The sequence below is a fragment of the Diadema antillarum genome, unplaced genomic scaffold (genome assembly GCF_040938485.1).
Source record: "Diadema antillarum isolate AM-2024a unplaced genomic scaffold, OU_Dant_1.0 seq00001870_RagTag, whole genome shotgun sequence".
NCBI classification, from domain to species: domain Eukaryota; kingdom Metazoa; phylum Echinodermata; class Echinoidea; order Diadematoida; family Diadematidae; genus Diadema; species Diadema antillarum.
The window spans coordinates 533547-550979 of NW_027272539.1; the positions used below are offsets into that span (position 1 = coordinate 533547).

General features: G+C 37.8%; 1 protein-coding gene across 1 annotated transcript; it reads right to left on the reverse strand.

Annotated features, from left to right (window-relative positions):
• Nucleotides 1–7773: 7773 nt before the first annotated feature.
• Nucleotides 7774–15456, reverse strand: LOC139712860 (cytochrome P450 2J6-like). The gene is made up of 7 exons (XM_071624643.1): nucleotides 15247–15456; nucleotides 13723–13919; nucleotides 12502–12758; nucleotides 11854–12087; nucleotides 9907–10140; nucleotides 8698–8926; nucleotides 7774–8238 (listed from the first exon to the last, which is right to left on the reverse strand). Exons 1-7 carry the CDS (start codon nucleotides 15411–15413, stop codon nucleotides 8054–8056), a joined length of 1503 nt encoding a protein of 500 aa, XP_071480744.1. The 5' UTR covers nucleotides 15414–15456; the 3' UTR covers nucleotides 7774–8053.
• Between the last annotated feature and the right edge of the window lie 1977 nt (nucleotides 15457–17433).

A 17433-nucleotide genomic window follows, 5' to 3' on the forward strand; every position in this document is an offset into this window, starting at 1 on the left:
CGCTTTCATTTACACACCCTCCGAGCAATGCGCAATTTCACGAATTTAGTGGTTCCTAAAATACAGACTACGTGAAAACACCCATCCATGATTCATGGCCATAGGCTAGACATAGGTGAAGGTAAAGTAGCGCAAGCAACCGTTCGTCATATCATACCCGTGTGCAAGTGTTACTGCGCGCGATCATTGCAGAGTGAAAACATGCGATATTATCTTTCAAGTCATCACAAAGGGGAATTAATTTGAAAATAGTAAAATATGACAAGCACCACAGTGAAAATATGGTCAAATTGGACTACTAGTAAAAGTAAGGAAAACATGCAATTTCAAAGATTTGTCGAATTTTGCATAACAGCTCTTGAATAGTTGATAAATTAATCTAGGCCCCATGTAATTGAGTGCCAGGACCTGAAGATGTCATCACTTCACAAATTAATTTTGATCGTGTGTACAGGTGAAAAAAAAAATCAATATGTATACTGTATAATATATTTTGCTGTTATCAAAGTGTATAACCCAATGCTGGTCTTGGATGAATAACTTCACAATAATGATTAGTCAGATATATCAGGATTTGAGACTGGGACATGATTGCGTTTGAATGAAAGAAAAAAAAAAACAATCAAGAATCCTATACAAACTATCTGGCAAGTTGTATATCATGATCAAAATGAGCAATTCGTACATTCATCCAATGATATATTCAATTCGTCAAACGCAATTGCGATGCTATCCAGTAGTGCGCATATTCTTCTCTCTCTGAATTTTGAGATTTGTGTGAGGATTTGTTGCTTTTCATCTGCAATTTCTTTTCCAATTCCCATCAGTCAAAAATGATCCGTTTCAATCTCAACTCATGACTCCTTCTCAAATCACGCCCTTCCTTGTTGCATTTTGTAAGAAGGCAACCTCTAAAGGCAACCTTTAAAGGACCTTGCGTGTTTGTTACCAGGTACTGTTGTTGTTGAGGTTGTTTTGTCGACGTCCTATATGACATTGTCATATTGATTATCTTAATACAAATACGTTTCTCTGCCCTTTATACTTGTTTTTTTTTTTTCGGTATACCCATCAATTAATAACGGTTTTAATGGAATGCATATCAAGCTCTCTTGTTTATTTCACTCCTTTTCCAACACTTCTCATAATGATTTATTGTTTATAATATAGATATTATGCGTATATAGGCTTCACATGCAGTTAATTATATGTTTATATCATATTCGATTTATGTAGAATATGTATATTGCTTTTTGGAATTAATTTTTTTTGCACTTATCTTTGTTGAAAATGAATAAATAAAATGAAACGCAAATAGAATCTACATAACGATGTAATGGAATTGTGGATAAAATATAAGATGGAAACGATTGCAAAAATGGGTACTGTTCGTTATTCCGAAGGTTCGCTATTCCGAAGGTTCGTTATTCCGAAGGACTTCGTTAATCCGAAACACACAAATTCCCTATACCTAGACGTTCGTTAATCCGAAAATGAAAGAGGGTTCGTTAATCTGAACATTAATTGTGGCGTTATTCCGAAGGTTCGTTCACCGGAGATTCGTTGATCCGAAAATGAAATTCGGAATAACGAACCTTCGGAATAACGAATCTTCGGACTATTTTAAAAGAGCCTTCGGAATAACGAGCTGTAACCAGTCGGTAACCGCAAAAATTACCTTGTCAAAATGGCTTCAATCGGAATATCAAATTAAATCATATAAAAAAAGAATGCGGTGACTTCAAAAAAAAAAAAAAAACACACACACACACGACTTAAAAAAGACCATACCCACCTTCATAACCGTCAGCTTCGTCGAAAGGTCGCATCTGATCCATACAAAGAGACTATAATACAGAAAATCATTCGACTTACGTGGATTTCGATTTACACATTAACACACTGTAAGGTTTGCATCAATCTAAGGTGTTATGATATTTCTTTATTTTTTTTTTTATTTTCCTACCTCTGCGAGATCGACTTAAAGCGAGGTTAACTGCATGTATGATAATACGTGTGGTCGGATCGACTGTATTATAACATAGTTTGCAGACGATTACAGCATCCAGTTCAATATCATTCACTCGAAAGTATGGTGCATGTATTTTATTTCTCCCTATAGAGACCTTGGATATCCCATGATGATTGGGACCGCTGCCTTTTACACCTATCTAATGCAATTATGACGTCATGAGTCTTGCCCCTGAATCTTCCGGCCAAACACGAAGAATGTCTCCGGGGTAACAGCGGAAGGATGCTCCTTTCGGAGGTAAGTTGGACAGCATTTTCCTGTATAAAAGAGCTATATCCTGTCTGAGGGGTTAGGAGAGAGAATAATCTTATTATCATTTCAGAGGGTTTTTTTTTTTTTTTTGTTTTTTTTTCAAGTTTTTGTTTGGTTGTCGGGTCTTTTTAGGGCAGCTATAGGAGTAAAAATGTCCCGAACTATACCTTGGGGTAACTTTTGTTTTTCTTGGAAGACAAAGAAAATGAATAAAGCAACGGATACATAGATAGATAGATAGATAGATAGATAGATAGATTGATAAATTAATAAAAATACATCGCACGACTGACCGACTTTGGATCTGAAAAAAAAAGCGAGTTTATTTTGACGCTATTGTGATGTGTATAAAGTCGGTCAGTCGTGCGACCGAAAGTCACCGTGTGTACCGCAACGGTGGCCTTTAACCTTGACTATGCGCCTCTTAATCAAAATAGAGAAATCATAAATTATATATATATATATATATATATATATATATATATATATAATATATGAACATGTAAACAGTTTTGATTCTTCTATGAAGAAAATAGAATGTGGTGTTCCGCAAGGAAGTTTGTTAGGCCCACTGTTATTTATAGTTTACATTAATGATTTTTATAGATCTTCAGATAAACTCTCTTTCATATTATTCGCGGATGATTCCAATCTTTTTTATTCCCACCCTGACCCTAATACTTTGATTAGTACAGTGAATGATGAATTGAAGAATGTCTCACAATGGATATATGCAAATAAATTGTCACTGAATATTGAGAAGACAAAGTATATGTTTTTCAGTAATTCTTTAGATAGATTACCAGGTAATGTTATATTTGACACTACTCCTCTAGAAGAGGTTTCGTCTATTAAATTCTTAGGTGTTTGTGTTGATAATAAGTTATCATGGAAGTGTCACATAAACAATATTTGTAAAGTAATTGCACGTAACATAGGCATAATGAATAGATTGAAATATTATCTTCCTTCTTCGGCTTTGATTACGCTTTATTCAAGTTTGGTATTGCCGTACTTGAATTACGGAATTCTTGCTTGGGAGAATACATATTCGACGTTGTTAGATAAACTTTTTCTTCTGCAAAAGATGGCGCTCAGAATCGTTTTTAACTTTCATATCCGAGCACATACTGACAAGCTTTTCCTTGAGCACAAAATTCTGAAAATAAAAGAGTTGTATTTGTTTCCACTTGGTCAATTTATGTTTAATTACAATTGCAATCATCTACCCAAAATATTTTATTCTTTATTTCACCGTAACAGCCACGTACATAATTATCCCACTAGACAATCTAAAGAATTTCATCTTCACCGTAACAGCCACGTACATAATTATCCCACTAGACAATCTAAAGAATTTCATCTTCCCTTAGTTAGAACTGTACACACTCAAAATACATTTGTTTATACCGGACCCAGATTTTGGAATAGCTTAGATAATGATCTAAAAGAATCTGTGAAGTTAATGACATTTAAGTATAAACTAAAAAAAAATTGTTTTCTAAATATACCAGTTAATTCTGTTCAATGAAAAAACCCGTCATGTTTCACTTTTCCTTGAGATTTTGTAGTGTGTCCACAGACCTTTTCCATCCCTCTACTTTTCCTTCTCTATTCTTCCCTGCTCCTTTTTCCTCGTTAAAACTTCGTTGTCCAGTATCTGTCTGAGTGCATTTCCTCAAATTCTGTTATTTCTGTGATTTGTGTTATTGTTGTTGTTGTCGTCGTCGTTATGTTTTTTGTGGCCGATTGCATATCTTCCTTTCCGTTCAATTTTCCTGGCACACCTGGCCCCATAGTGTCTGTGCCACAAATGTGATATGTTATATAGTTTATACGTTTGCATCCTAAAATCCTAGTAATGTATTGTTCATAGTATCAACATCATTATATCAATAAGTAAAATGTACAATAGTATATAGAAGAAGTTAAAATGAATATGTCTTATTGGTATAACAAATTGGTGCTGTTGTTGTTTTGTTCCAGTGTTCCACGTTTTACAAGCGTGGCTTTTTTAGTGGAACACTGTTTTCCATCATTGTGATTATTTACTATTTTTGTTGCCATGACAAAGTGCATTGTTTCTTTTTTACGACATCATTCGTGTATAATATACTTTATATTGTATTGAAAAAATCCTTTATCGGACGAGTGTAAGAGAAATGAAAAAAAAATGTATCACTTTGGATTATGTCAACTTTTTCTTTTCTTTTCTTTGTGATGATGGAAATAAATAAACTATTGAATATTGAATATTGAATATATATATATATATATATGCCAGCCAGCGATTATTTGATTCTAGTCACGAGTACCATTTAAGTTTCTACACATTCATGTCTTTTTGCTATGTTTGTTTTCTGTCTGTTTTGATACAACAAACCCCAGAAACAAGGAACAAGTTTCTTCATTGTAATTTAGATGTATCTTTTTTTGACAAGATAGAGTATGTAATGCATTATAAATGCAGTAACTGTGATTTACTTAGCTGGACTGAACGAACTGTGTAACTAATGTTAATGTGGTACAGTATCTGCTGTATAAGCCCTGGAATATCTATGGATATTATGTTCATAATTAAATATGGATTTTTATATTCACAGAAAGATGAAAACCTGGAGCACTGAGACACATTGCCTCGCTATATGCCTCCCCGGGATCCCCATTCCTTGCTGCAAGAAGATGACCTTGTAACGGACTTTGTAGGGTTTTAGATACGTTACCTACCTTACTTTACTTTACTAATAATGGTTTTGAGGTGAACGCATGATATATTCTGCACTTCAGCTTCCACGGGCCTGCATTATTTCAAAATTATTTTTTTGTTAAACATAATTTGACAGATAGCATGTATCTATGGACATAGCCTTCTAAATTTGTGTCTTATCATAATTTCGATGTATGAAGAATACACTGTACGTTTATTGCTCTTTCATGCTATGTTTTGTAAAGTGATACTCTTTGTTGAAAATTAAAATAAATGATATAAAATCAGTTATACATCTTTACATACTTTCGATATAACGACCCGAAAACTGTCGGTCCCGAGGACTGCGTTATAACGGGGGTTACGCAGAGTATGTTAAATGTCATTTTCATAATAACCCATACTCCAACAGAATAAGCAGCACAAAATAAAACTTATTTTAAATCTGGGAAAGTGTCTTTATTTGCAGAAAACTACGTTGCAAATATTAAAGAGTATACGTAAAATTAATGCATGTCGTCAAACTACTTTGTAAATAGAGTATACGTAAATATATGTATACATATCGTTTATCTGCATGATAGAGGAAAATATGAGATCGGCAAAACACCATTAACCCCCAAAAGAAGCAGTATTAAACTATTTATGCAAAATGGTGATTGAGGCTCAAAATTCTTTTTTCATGCAGCCATAGTCAAATTTCAGTGAAAGCGAGCCGCAATGGGCATTTATGTTCACGAAACAAACACACAGAACCGGCTCTGTAAATTATTTGTATTACTGTATACGTCTCCGTCGTATAGATTATACATTAAATAAAAATACCACTTTTGTCAACCACCATGAGTTCTCAACGCTCCACACGACCAGATGGATTCCAATAAATAGGGAAACTTTTCCGACATTTCCACAAAAGTCTTCACAAGGATCTCCATTGTGCGACAAAATTGCTGTTTGAAAAATATGAAAAAAAATCCACAGATTTCACTAAAAACGTGCACCAGATCGCTGATTTTCAGGTCCAAAAATGCAAAATCTCCCTCGTGTGAGAGGGGTGAATACACCCACACCCTCCCTCGCTCGGTCGCTGCGCTTTCTCGCACATATACACATCTTCCAAGAGTTGCCTTCCCTACCCCCCCCCCCCCCCCCCTCATCGTGAAAACGGATCGACACCTCTGTTACTGAGGGCAATGATTGTTTTCATTAGGCAGTCAACACACTTAGGATCGGGGAGACGCGTCGAACCTGACTATGAAATACCAGTACACTGTATCCGCCATGCGTGACCGAGAAGTGCACTTCCATTGCCTCTGATTCACAGACCAAAGAAGCACTGGTCGAGGTATTATTTTTGCCATGTTATGTTCCACATAATATACAAATTGTTACATTTTCAAAAATTATGGGCAATATCACAAATTAACATTCATTGATAGCACATACGTATACATATTTCATTTCTTGAGAAGGCTGACGGAAAATGAGGTCACTCCATCTTTTTACAGTAATTATGACCTATTAAAATCGATAGGCACTCGGAACTCAGCTACTGGAGTATACCATTTCATTTCGATCAATATTCTACATATCACATAGTAAGCAGACAATTTCACACTATATATAAATGCTCCACTGTATACTGATGATAAAGACACCTGTTCGGTTTTTAACATTTCTGAAGATTGATGAAAAAGACGGAAACCCAAAGAGATTATTATTCGAGAGATATAGACACATCGAATTCAACATTAGTGACACATTTCGGTCGATAATCAATACTGCATTGTAAGCAGATAATCAATTTCATTTAATATACGTGTACATCATTCAATCTACTGAACGTCTAACCCTGTGATATTAACGAGCTTTCTCCTCTTCGACAGTTTCAATAGATATTCTCTTTCTAAAAATCAGGTAGCATCGGGTACAAAGGTGATTAATGCTTGGCATCTTCAAAATAATTCAACCGCATGCCAGTAATTGTATGGCAGAAAATTAAGTAACAAACTTCTTATGGTATACAGGATATCTAGTTTCCAAGGAAGCATTAAAATCCTACTTGCCTATTTCAGGTATGCACCAACCTTATACGAATATAATAAATTATTCATTTCTGGTCAGTTTTTCTGTTTGCGTTTGTTACGAATATAATTTATCATGATATCTGAAACGGATATTTTAAATGAGTGGTACTTTCTACGAAAGAAGGCTGAAGTATATGTAAGTATATAACGTCTGTCGATGATCTGATCATCATGAAATGCTAGTGGTGTAGGCAAAGTATTGGGTGCGCGTCACGAGTTCGACACCCATGGATCATACAACCCACGAGACATACGGGTGCTGTTTGTTATTCCGAAGGTTCGTTATTCCGACGTTTCGTTATTCCGAAGGTTCGTTAATCCGAAAATGAAATAGGGTTCGCTATTCCGAAGGCTCGTTTATCCGAAAATGAAATAGGGTTCGTTATTCCGAAGGTTCGTTAATCAAAAAACGATATAGGGTTCGTTGTTCCGAAGGTTCGTTGATCCGAAATGATATAGGGTCCGTAACGAACCTTCGGAATAACGAGCTTTGTTTCATTTTCGGATTAATGAACCTTGGGAATAACAAACCTAAATACTTTTTTTCGGATTAACGAACCTTCGGAATAACGAATCTTCGGAATAACGAACCTCCGGAATAACGAACCTTCGGACCAAAGAACCTTCGGAATGACGAACCTTCGGAATAACGAGCTGTAACCAGACATACAGCTCACGAGTTCGACACTACGCAAAAAGGGCCCATGAGACCTGTGATGTATCGTCTGTCTCGCAGGCCGTTCTTGCCTAGCGTTGAACTCGTGGACCTTTTTTGATTAGTGTCGAACCCGTGGGCCTTGCTTGCCTTGTGTCAGACTCGTGGGCCTTATTCTTTTCGTGTCGAACTCATGGGCTGTTTGACTCGGGGCTTTTATGACTTATGGATCTGATTTTTCAGTGTGGAACTTGTGGGCCGTACGACTCGTGGGTGTCGGTCTCGCGGGATGACCCCTAATAATTCATGGGTGAATATGCTCAGGACTTCCGCTGTACTGCGCATGTCTGAAAGGGATGCGTGTTCCGCGTTGTACCCACAATGCCATCGAAACACAGTGGTGGAGCGTCGTCTGGTTTCTTGAAGCTGTAGCGATGAAGGAGACTGGTGAAGAACAGGAAGAGCTCCATCCGGGCTAGTTGCTCACCGAGGCATACCCGACGACCTGGAAGTGAAAGATACATACCATATTAAGGACAGATTGAAATGTTTTCCATTTCCGGTTGTCCCTGCATGTGTGTTCTGCAATGTAACTTAGATTAAACAGAGTATCTTTAAATCAAAATCTCCGAAATTCTGCTATATACCAAAAACGATTTGAACTCTAACGTTAGTAAGTAATATTCCAAAGTTTGGAGAAAACACATACACGCACACACACACACACACACACACACACACCAAAAAATGAATTAACCTTGCGGTGTACAAACGATGAAGAGCTGATCACACAGAGTGGCGAATTTGTCTTACTCTGTAAGTCTTTACAATTCCACAACTTTGTTGTGTGTGTGTGTGTGTGTCTAATCTTTCTCAAAGTTTCACTGATTTACTTCTTTGATCTTCTGTTTTCATTCAAAGTGACACGATAAGGTGGAGTTGCCTTCTGAAAAATATCACTAACCAGTGCTAAAGACGATCAGCTCATCACGCTTGAGCACCTCGCCGTCTTCGCCGAGGAACCTTTCGGGCCTGAACTCGTTGGGGGCGTCCCAGTGACTTTCGTCGTGTATGACCTTGGACAGGTTAGCCAGGATGACGGCGCCTTTGGGGATGTGGTATCCTTTGACCGACGTGCTCTCGGCCGCGACGTGCGGTACGCTGAATGGCGCCACATTGCCCAGTCGCATGCACTGTCATGAAGAATGGAAGGTACAGACATGCATAGTGTTTAAATGACAGCGGTAATTGATATACACTACAACATAATCATGAGTTTAACAATCGCCATCAGCCCTATTTCGGCAAAACGGAAACAAAACAGTTACAAGCAGACTTGTCAGATTGTGACAACAGTTCGTTATTGCGAAGGTTCGTTAATCCGCAAATGAAATAAGATTCGTTAATCCGAAGGTTCATTAATCCGAAATGGAAACAAGGTTCGTAATTCTGAAGGTTCGTTTGTACTCATCTACTTTACATTTTCGGATTGACGAACCTTATTTCAATTTCTCGGAATAGAGTATCATATTTTATTTTCGGATTAACGAACCTTCGTAAGAATGAACCTTATCTCATTTTAGGATTAACAAACCTTCGGAATAGCGAACCTGATCTCATTTTCAGAATTACGAAACTTCGGAAAAACGAACCTTCGGAATAATGGCACAATATTGGGATTATTAACTACCCCTTGTCATTTTCGAATTAAAGAACCTCCAAATATAGCAAATTTATTCATTTTGGAATGACGAAAAGCTTTAACGAAACGCCGAAAGAGTAAACATCACTGGTTTTTTTCATCCCATGGCATCTTCTTGCAGGCGCAAGACTAGTGATCAACTGGATCACGTGCAAATTCTGTAGGCCCATTCTCACATACTCTGTCTTTGCCAAATGACGTGAATGAAGGACGTTAATTTGTTGCTCATGCCCTAGGTGCATACCTACAGGCATAACTGGCAGAGCAGACTGTCTTCTCCGAAACGATGATTCATGTAAATTTGACACACACACACACACACACACACACAATCTAACTTCGTCCATCTCACGCTCCATATTCCTTTTCAGATAGCATCGTGTCTTGAGACTTCGTTTAAATTCTATGATCGCAAATAAAGGCAAAAAGTGTAGTAAATTGAAACATTAAGCGTGTGCCATATATTCTTACTTCGAGCACAACGGCGTTGGTGTAAGGCAGATCCTTACGATCATCGAGCCGGGGGAATCGATCCCTTCCAACCACCTGATCGAGTTCCTTCTGAACACGTGACTGTACATCTTGGTGCGTCATCATGTACATGATGGCCCACTTGAGGGACGTGGACGTAGTCTCGGTTCCAGCGATGAACAGATCGGCGATACTGGAGACCAAATTGTCGTCATCAAAGGATGTTTCTTTCCCCTGATGAAAAAAAAAAGGATAAAGGGATGGTATAGTTTTGGTCGAGATGGAGATTTACATTGTAACTTTTCTGCGAGATGATGATTATTGAAACACCAAAGAACATAATATTCTAAGAGGAATTCCAAGTTTATTTGCAGAAAATTTGTTTTGAAACGACTGAGATATCCAAAAAAACGAAATAAAACAAGGTGAAGTGGGTCCAACCTGTTGGAAGACCTCTTTGGTTTTTGATATTTCAGCCATTTCAATACCAACTTTATCAAATAAACTATCAACACCTCTAAGGGTTGTAAATTAATGTATTGATATTAACATTTCATCAGAGGTTTCTCGTTATCTCACAAAGAAAAGTGGAAACCTGAGGTCCCATCTTAAATAAAAAGCTTATCATCACTTTAAACATAACAATGACGAGAAACAAAAACAAAAACAAAACAAAATAGAACAAACCAACATGAAAGTCTACAAGATATAATTCTTTATCATAATTATTGGAATCACAACTATAACCTACAATTAAAATCAAACCTTTTCATGCACTTTTTTTTCTTTTGTTAAAGCCATGCATCAATTTTATCTGCAAACTAATAAAGAAGAAAGGAAAAGTTGAAAGATGAATGCCTGAACGGAGTAGACCTTTATGTCGAGCAATATAACGTCTGCAAAGGGACCACACGCAACATAGTGATTTAATGACGTCGACATCACGTGACTATTACAGGTATAATTTACTATTTGCTGATGAAACAAAAACCCAGTATTAGAGCTTTAGAATAGTTCAAAAATGTGAGCTAGGGCTATAAACAACCACTCTAAAAATTTGAATCCATATATTGAAACATACAAAATGGTAACAATAGTTATAATAAAAATGTTTCCAGACTACACCGTCTACAGTTACGGTTTAATGAGAAAATTACTGATATCTCCTGATATCTTAGGCTTTATTGTGAACATTATGGTAGGGTATTTTGTGATTCAACAGACCTACACATACGTATCAAATGTGACATCTTGAACATTTTTAAAATTACTGCTCCCGAAGGTAAACAGGACCTTTAACATACGAAATGAGGAACTTGTAAATGCACAGCTTGTACAAGAACTAGTCCCTAGTTAGTACCTGTAATAACACTTTGAAAGAATACACATAATAAACGAAGCCGTTTAAAAAAAAAAAACAAACTCTTTGATAATATTTCGGAATGGCAAAAAGGGAAAAGAAGAAGAAAAATAAAATACATATCTGACACAGAGTGATAGATAGACAGACAGATAGATAGGAAGATAGATACATAGATGGATAGATGTATGGAGAGAGAGAGAGAGAGAAAGAGAGAGAGAGAGAACAATAGAATATTGCATATCGCGTATAGGGACAAAGGTCAGTAGTCAGACTTTCCTGAACGGAACTTACGAAGGATCACGGAAAAGGTATATGTTAAGTGACGTTGTGAGAAAGTGTTTGTTTTTTGTTTTGTTTTGTTTCTTTTGTTAACGAGAGCTTTTTACAAATCAGTACAGTTCCATTCACTAGGGTCGATCCATGTAAACTTTAGTCGCCCACTACACTCGATTTAATAAACATAGTTCTGACGGAATGCACATTTGATTTTATTTGGGCCTCTTTGTTTGATTGATTAGGCACACCAGGGCAATTATTTTATGAAATGACTAAAACATATAATCCAACTTTTCAACGTAACTCACTTCGGATTCCTTCATACGCTGGAGATAAATGTCGATGAAATCTCTCGGGTTGTCCCAATCGATGTCCTTTCGGTGAGCTTCGACTATTCGCTTGATAAAGCCGATAATACTTTGGATGTTTCCTTTCATCTTTCGGAAGCGTCCCGGAAACTTCGAGATGCCTGGGATGGGGGTGTAGAAGATCAAGCCACCAGCACTCGACATTTCGAGGTTGGCAGTTATAAGATTCAGGATCTGCAAGGAAGTAAGAGAAATCCGCAAAGCAAACATTAAACATTTTCAATGAGTGACACGTATGCAAAATCACAATCGAATGACCTATTTCACAGTTAAAATCTGAACACACTAGCAGATTAAGGAAATTGAAGATCTTTTTTCAAATTTTACCCGTTAAAAAGGAGGTAGGGCTTACGTGAAAAATAGCACATAGGGTTTCATGAAAACTATGCTACAAGTAGATATGTATCAGACTATACACTCATATTTGTTATCTTTTCCACCAAATTAATAAAAGTCTTTCTTGCTGCACTTACATATAAATTACCACTCGGTATATATAACATGGCTATATTCAATTTGTCGATAAGTTGTGATTAAAAAAAAAAAACCAAACAGCTCAACGCACGAATCCTTAATTTGAATGTCTACCTCAACAAATTCTTTGTCGTCGTAGCTGTACTGCGTACCAAGCGCGACCGAACAGATGATGTTGGAGATAGCTGAACAGAGAAGGTCGTTTGGGTCGAACGGTTGACCTCCCTTTTTCTCGAAAGCGTCGACGATCTGGCCGACTTCGCGGGCGACTGTGTCCTCGTAGCTCTTCTTGCCGACTCCGAGACTACGGAACACGCTATGGACGAACTGTCGCTGTTCTTTCCATACTTCACCATTTGACAGGGCGATACCTGTTGGACGTGTATTCCAATTTAATAAATTATCTGTCTGCATATTCGTCATTGAAATGTCTGTTTGGCTATTATAAGTTCAACACTTTTTGTCATGAAAAGTTTTCGTAAACTGTTATTGTCTCCTTCTATTCGAATGTTTGTAAAGTACAGATATCTTTATTTCAACAAGGATGTCGGTATTTGAACCTGTCATTTACTGCTCTCCCGGCAACTATCGGCAACCAAGGATAGGACGGTGGTAATGTCGTTGCTCGAAAGCTGCAAATTCGTTAAGGTCCGTTAATCCGAAAACAAAAGGTCGGGAGGTGCGTAACGATAGGCCTACTTCGACATGCGAACCATCGGAATTAGGAACCTCATTTCACTGTTTTTGTTGTTTTGTTTGTTTGTGAGTGTGTGTTTGTGTGTGTGTGTGTTTATTAACGAATCTTCGTAATGACAAACGTTTGAAATAACGAACCTTCTTATTGTCGCATTAACAAACCTTCGGAATATCGAACCATTTCGCGTTGACGAAATTTCGGAATAACGAATCTTCACAATTACGAATTGAAAACTAAAATCCAACATAACAAAAGAAAAGAAGAAGAACTAAGAACATCATGTCAAAGTTTCTTCGCAATAAACATTACAACATACAACGAAATAGATTCATGTAATGTGTTTAAAATTGGTTCATGTACGTTCGATATTTTTTCCTTCTTTCGGTTAGAATAGCAATTCTGGTTGCCGCAGTACAATCAAATGAGGGTATAATCACAGAGTATATGAGAGTATATATATATAAATATACGGTAGATATATATATATACATATATACAGAGGTAGCTTATAATCTGCGGCAATTATCTGCAGACAGTGATAACTACCCATGGCAGAAAATAAAGTAGGTGTGCGCAAGACATCAAGACATTAGAATCCGAGTTCTTCAGACTCGGCAGGTCACGGGTTCGATACTTACCAGCGTTAGCATACCCAGTTATCTCCTCAAGCAAGCGGCTGTGCGGACGATCGTTGAGTTTGGGATTCTGAAAGGCCTCCCGGATGGTGGACAGAGAATTGACCATCACTATGGTAACCGGTCCGACGGCGAAAGAGTAGATCTCCCCATACTGTTCTGCCCAGGAAGTGAATAGCTCGAGAGGGCCAACTTTGCTCCTGTAAAATAACACAATGCAGACCTTGTATACGTAGGCTTACGTGTGTATGGATAATGTATCTGTATATAACCGTATTTGTGCATATTCTGTGTTTGTATATAGGATTATGTTATTCAAATCAATATAAAGCAACAGAATGTGTATCAACGTATTGTTGATGTATGCCAGATCTTCCCCTACTCCACCCCCCCCCCCTCCACACACACACACAAAAGAAAAAATACAAATCATTCTTTTACAGACTGAAACAAATTTTACAATTGGTGCCTGATCAACTCAAGTCATATGTATCATTTTATTCGACATCGAGAATTCTGGCATGAAATGTGCCTTTTGTAAGGCCTTGCACATAGTTGCGTATTATTATGTAGAAAATGCACTTTCTTGGCCATGTTTTTTACCTATTTTGATTATAGAATGCAACCATTCAAATCTAAAAAGAATTCCATCTCATAAAAGTTCATGCTTTTATTTTATATTGATTGCATACGTACGTTGTATGATTGAAAAGGACAGTTTAAAGGGGAAATTCCAGACAATTTTCATCATTTCAAATACACATAAATCGACAATATGCATGCAGCTCTAAGTATAGATTTTCTCCTGTAAATTTTCGCACAAAACAATCAGGGGTGGGGGGGGGAGGAAACGGTTATAGGCGCTATAATACTCAGTCCTCCAACCCCTTTACACCTCTTTCAAAGTATGTCACGCTGTGAGGCACAGTAACAATCACTAGCCGAGAGCCGAACGTGGCTGGATCACTGGTGATGTGTATTACCAGGGAGGTGAGAGGAATTTTGTCTCACCTCCCTGGTATTACTGATTCTGTCTTGTCTGAACGACGGTCTTCTGCTCGCCTCTAAAGCTCTTGTAGTTAATCTATTGTGTTACAATGAGTCAAATGTGCACAATATTCACACACAAACCTATGGAGAGGTAATTAATGTGGCATTCAGAGGGTAAACTGTGCAAATGCGAAGAGTGCCTTTGAACAATACATATACTGAAGAGTTTGCTTGAAAAAGGGGGTAAGCGCCATTTTTAAAAATCAAAAAGTTTTAAGCCCATTATCAATTATCAGATAGAGCAATTATAAAACCATTCCAGTAATACTTTACTTGTAAGATAAGGAATTGCATCGAAGCTGTGATTAAAAATATCCTATACCTGGAAGCATTTTCTTCTTATTATTCTTGTTTTCTTTTTGTGGTTGTTTGTTCGCAAATATCCCAAATTAACACGAATGGACTTAACTCGTTTTTGCGATCAAACTTAACGCAATACTAGAGATATAAATGCTGCGAACCGCACCGAGTTGTTACCTCATTATCGTAAAAAGGACACCAAAGAACGGCAGCCCGCTTGGCCCTGGTGGAAGATTCCGTGGTCGACTCAAATATCGCTTCACGCACCAGGCGACGAACAGGGAGACGATGCCGATGACGATCACCTGTGTTCTAGCTCCGCAGTCTGTCTGCGACGCGTCCATGGTTTTCGTCGTGACAGATTGATCGATGCGTTAATTAGTTATTGGTGATTATTTTCCCCTTCTGCCGAATCAAAACAAAAGGGAGACATCAGAATTAATTGAAATACTTTCAAAGTTTAAAAGTATACGAGAATTATAGGCAGCTTATATATGTAGGAAGACACCTGACTACTGCACCTTACGTCCTACCTCGTAGAAATTGAGCACGATAATGTATAGGCCTATGCCGCCCGAGCTTCCTTTAATACTGCTCTTTGTTAGTTTAACCTGTCCGCGACAAAGGGCCTATGATGCAATAATGAATAATACGTGATCATTTGATTGCATCACTTTATCATTAGTACGTTGCAACTCGAATACCAAATGTAGTCATTTCGAAGAAAAACAAACAAATAAACAATCACTTCAGTAAGACTACGTGTATAACCCGAATAAAATTCACTGGATTGCTAGTGGAAGGCAAGTACAAAACAAGCAAGCTGCGCTCCCCAAAGTATGTGTATAGTCCCTCAAAAGGTCATGCATTGTGTACACTGTCACTTACCAGACAGACACACAGCCTGGTCTAAGGCCTGAAAAGAGCACGACCCTACTATGTATATATGGACAATGCTGGATTGCATTGTTATATAGCGATGCGCTTTCAGAACTGTAAGCGTGCATAAGTTCCCATAACTTATTCTATGCTTCAATAGGAGTATAGGGTTGTTGTCGAATTCTAAAGCGTACCCAGCTCCTATTATTCAATCAGTCCTTTACGCACGATTTCATGTTTTACTGACACATAGGACAATCTTAAGTTGGCAACTAAATGTTGAGTCCATGCGACGTACCTTACTGTCAACCGAAATGTGTAGAAGGGACACTATACAATTGAACTGAGTTTACCTTACCAAGAACTTGTCCAAACATATTTCGCCAGTTGGTCAAACTTACCCTAAATGCGCGGCCATCACCGGACACCCACGTACATGTCTCTCGTGCAACTACCAAGTCTCTCTGAACGCAAATGCATGTAGGCCTACTGTGCCTATTTACGTGATAAAGATAGGCAGGTGGGATAACCTTCACGGCGGCTATAGAGCCTGACCTTAAACAGTCCGGGTTGCGGAATTCTCTCCGGTATAGAAACAATACAACTGGAACTTGATCCGATAACCTCACACGAATTCCGTCACAATCCGTGTATAGGCACAATCGATGTCAAAACACTGAACTTTTCAAAAGAATAGATGGTCAATACAGTGAGAAGGCAGAGAGAGAGATAGAGGGGGGGGGGGAGAGACAGAATCAAGCAAAACAACTAAACGTTTTCAAACATATCTTCGTTCGTTTGGATTATATTCTGCTTCTCAAATCAAAACAAAATGCATGTAAGATTGCGTAGATAAGTCTGCATATATTGCCACAATAAAACAAAACACATGTAATAACAAAGAAGCAATACAGAAGTGCAGACTACAGGGGCGGTTCAAGGAATTCCGTAAAGGGGGGGGGGAGGCTTATACGCACCCCTCTATTTTTTCTTTTTATCTCATTTGTTTTAACAAAAAGTAGAGGAGGAGACACGCCCGGTGGTCCCCCCCCCCCCTGGATACGCCACTGGATTATACTGTAACATATAAATATTTCATGGTTGTAGGCCGTAGCTACATTAAAACAGGCAGTAGTCCATTTGAATCAACAAGAAAACACGAGAACGTCAGCCTAAGCATGGTTTGCCTGCGCTGACGGTTTCATTGGGAATTTATAGCTCAGGTTTGCCTCTCACAAAAGGTGATTTTTTTTTTCATTAGATGTTTGTGCTGGGGGAATATAAGAAATGATCATTATATTTTTATTCTTTATCATATCCAACATTAGTAATTTAACTATGTTTAACCAATGGGGTTGCTTAATTTGGAACACGTGACCGAGAGATGTTTTTCTCCCAATTTTCATGCCCTGGGACAATCACATTTTTTGCTATGATAGTCTTTTTCGTTAGCACATTTTACATACCCGAGATTTGAATCGATAT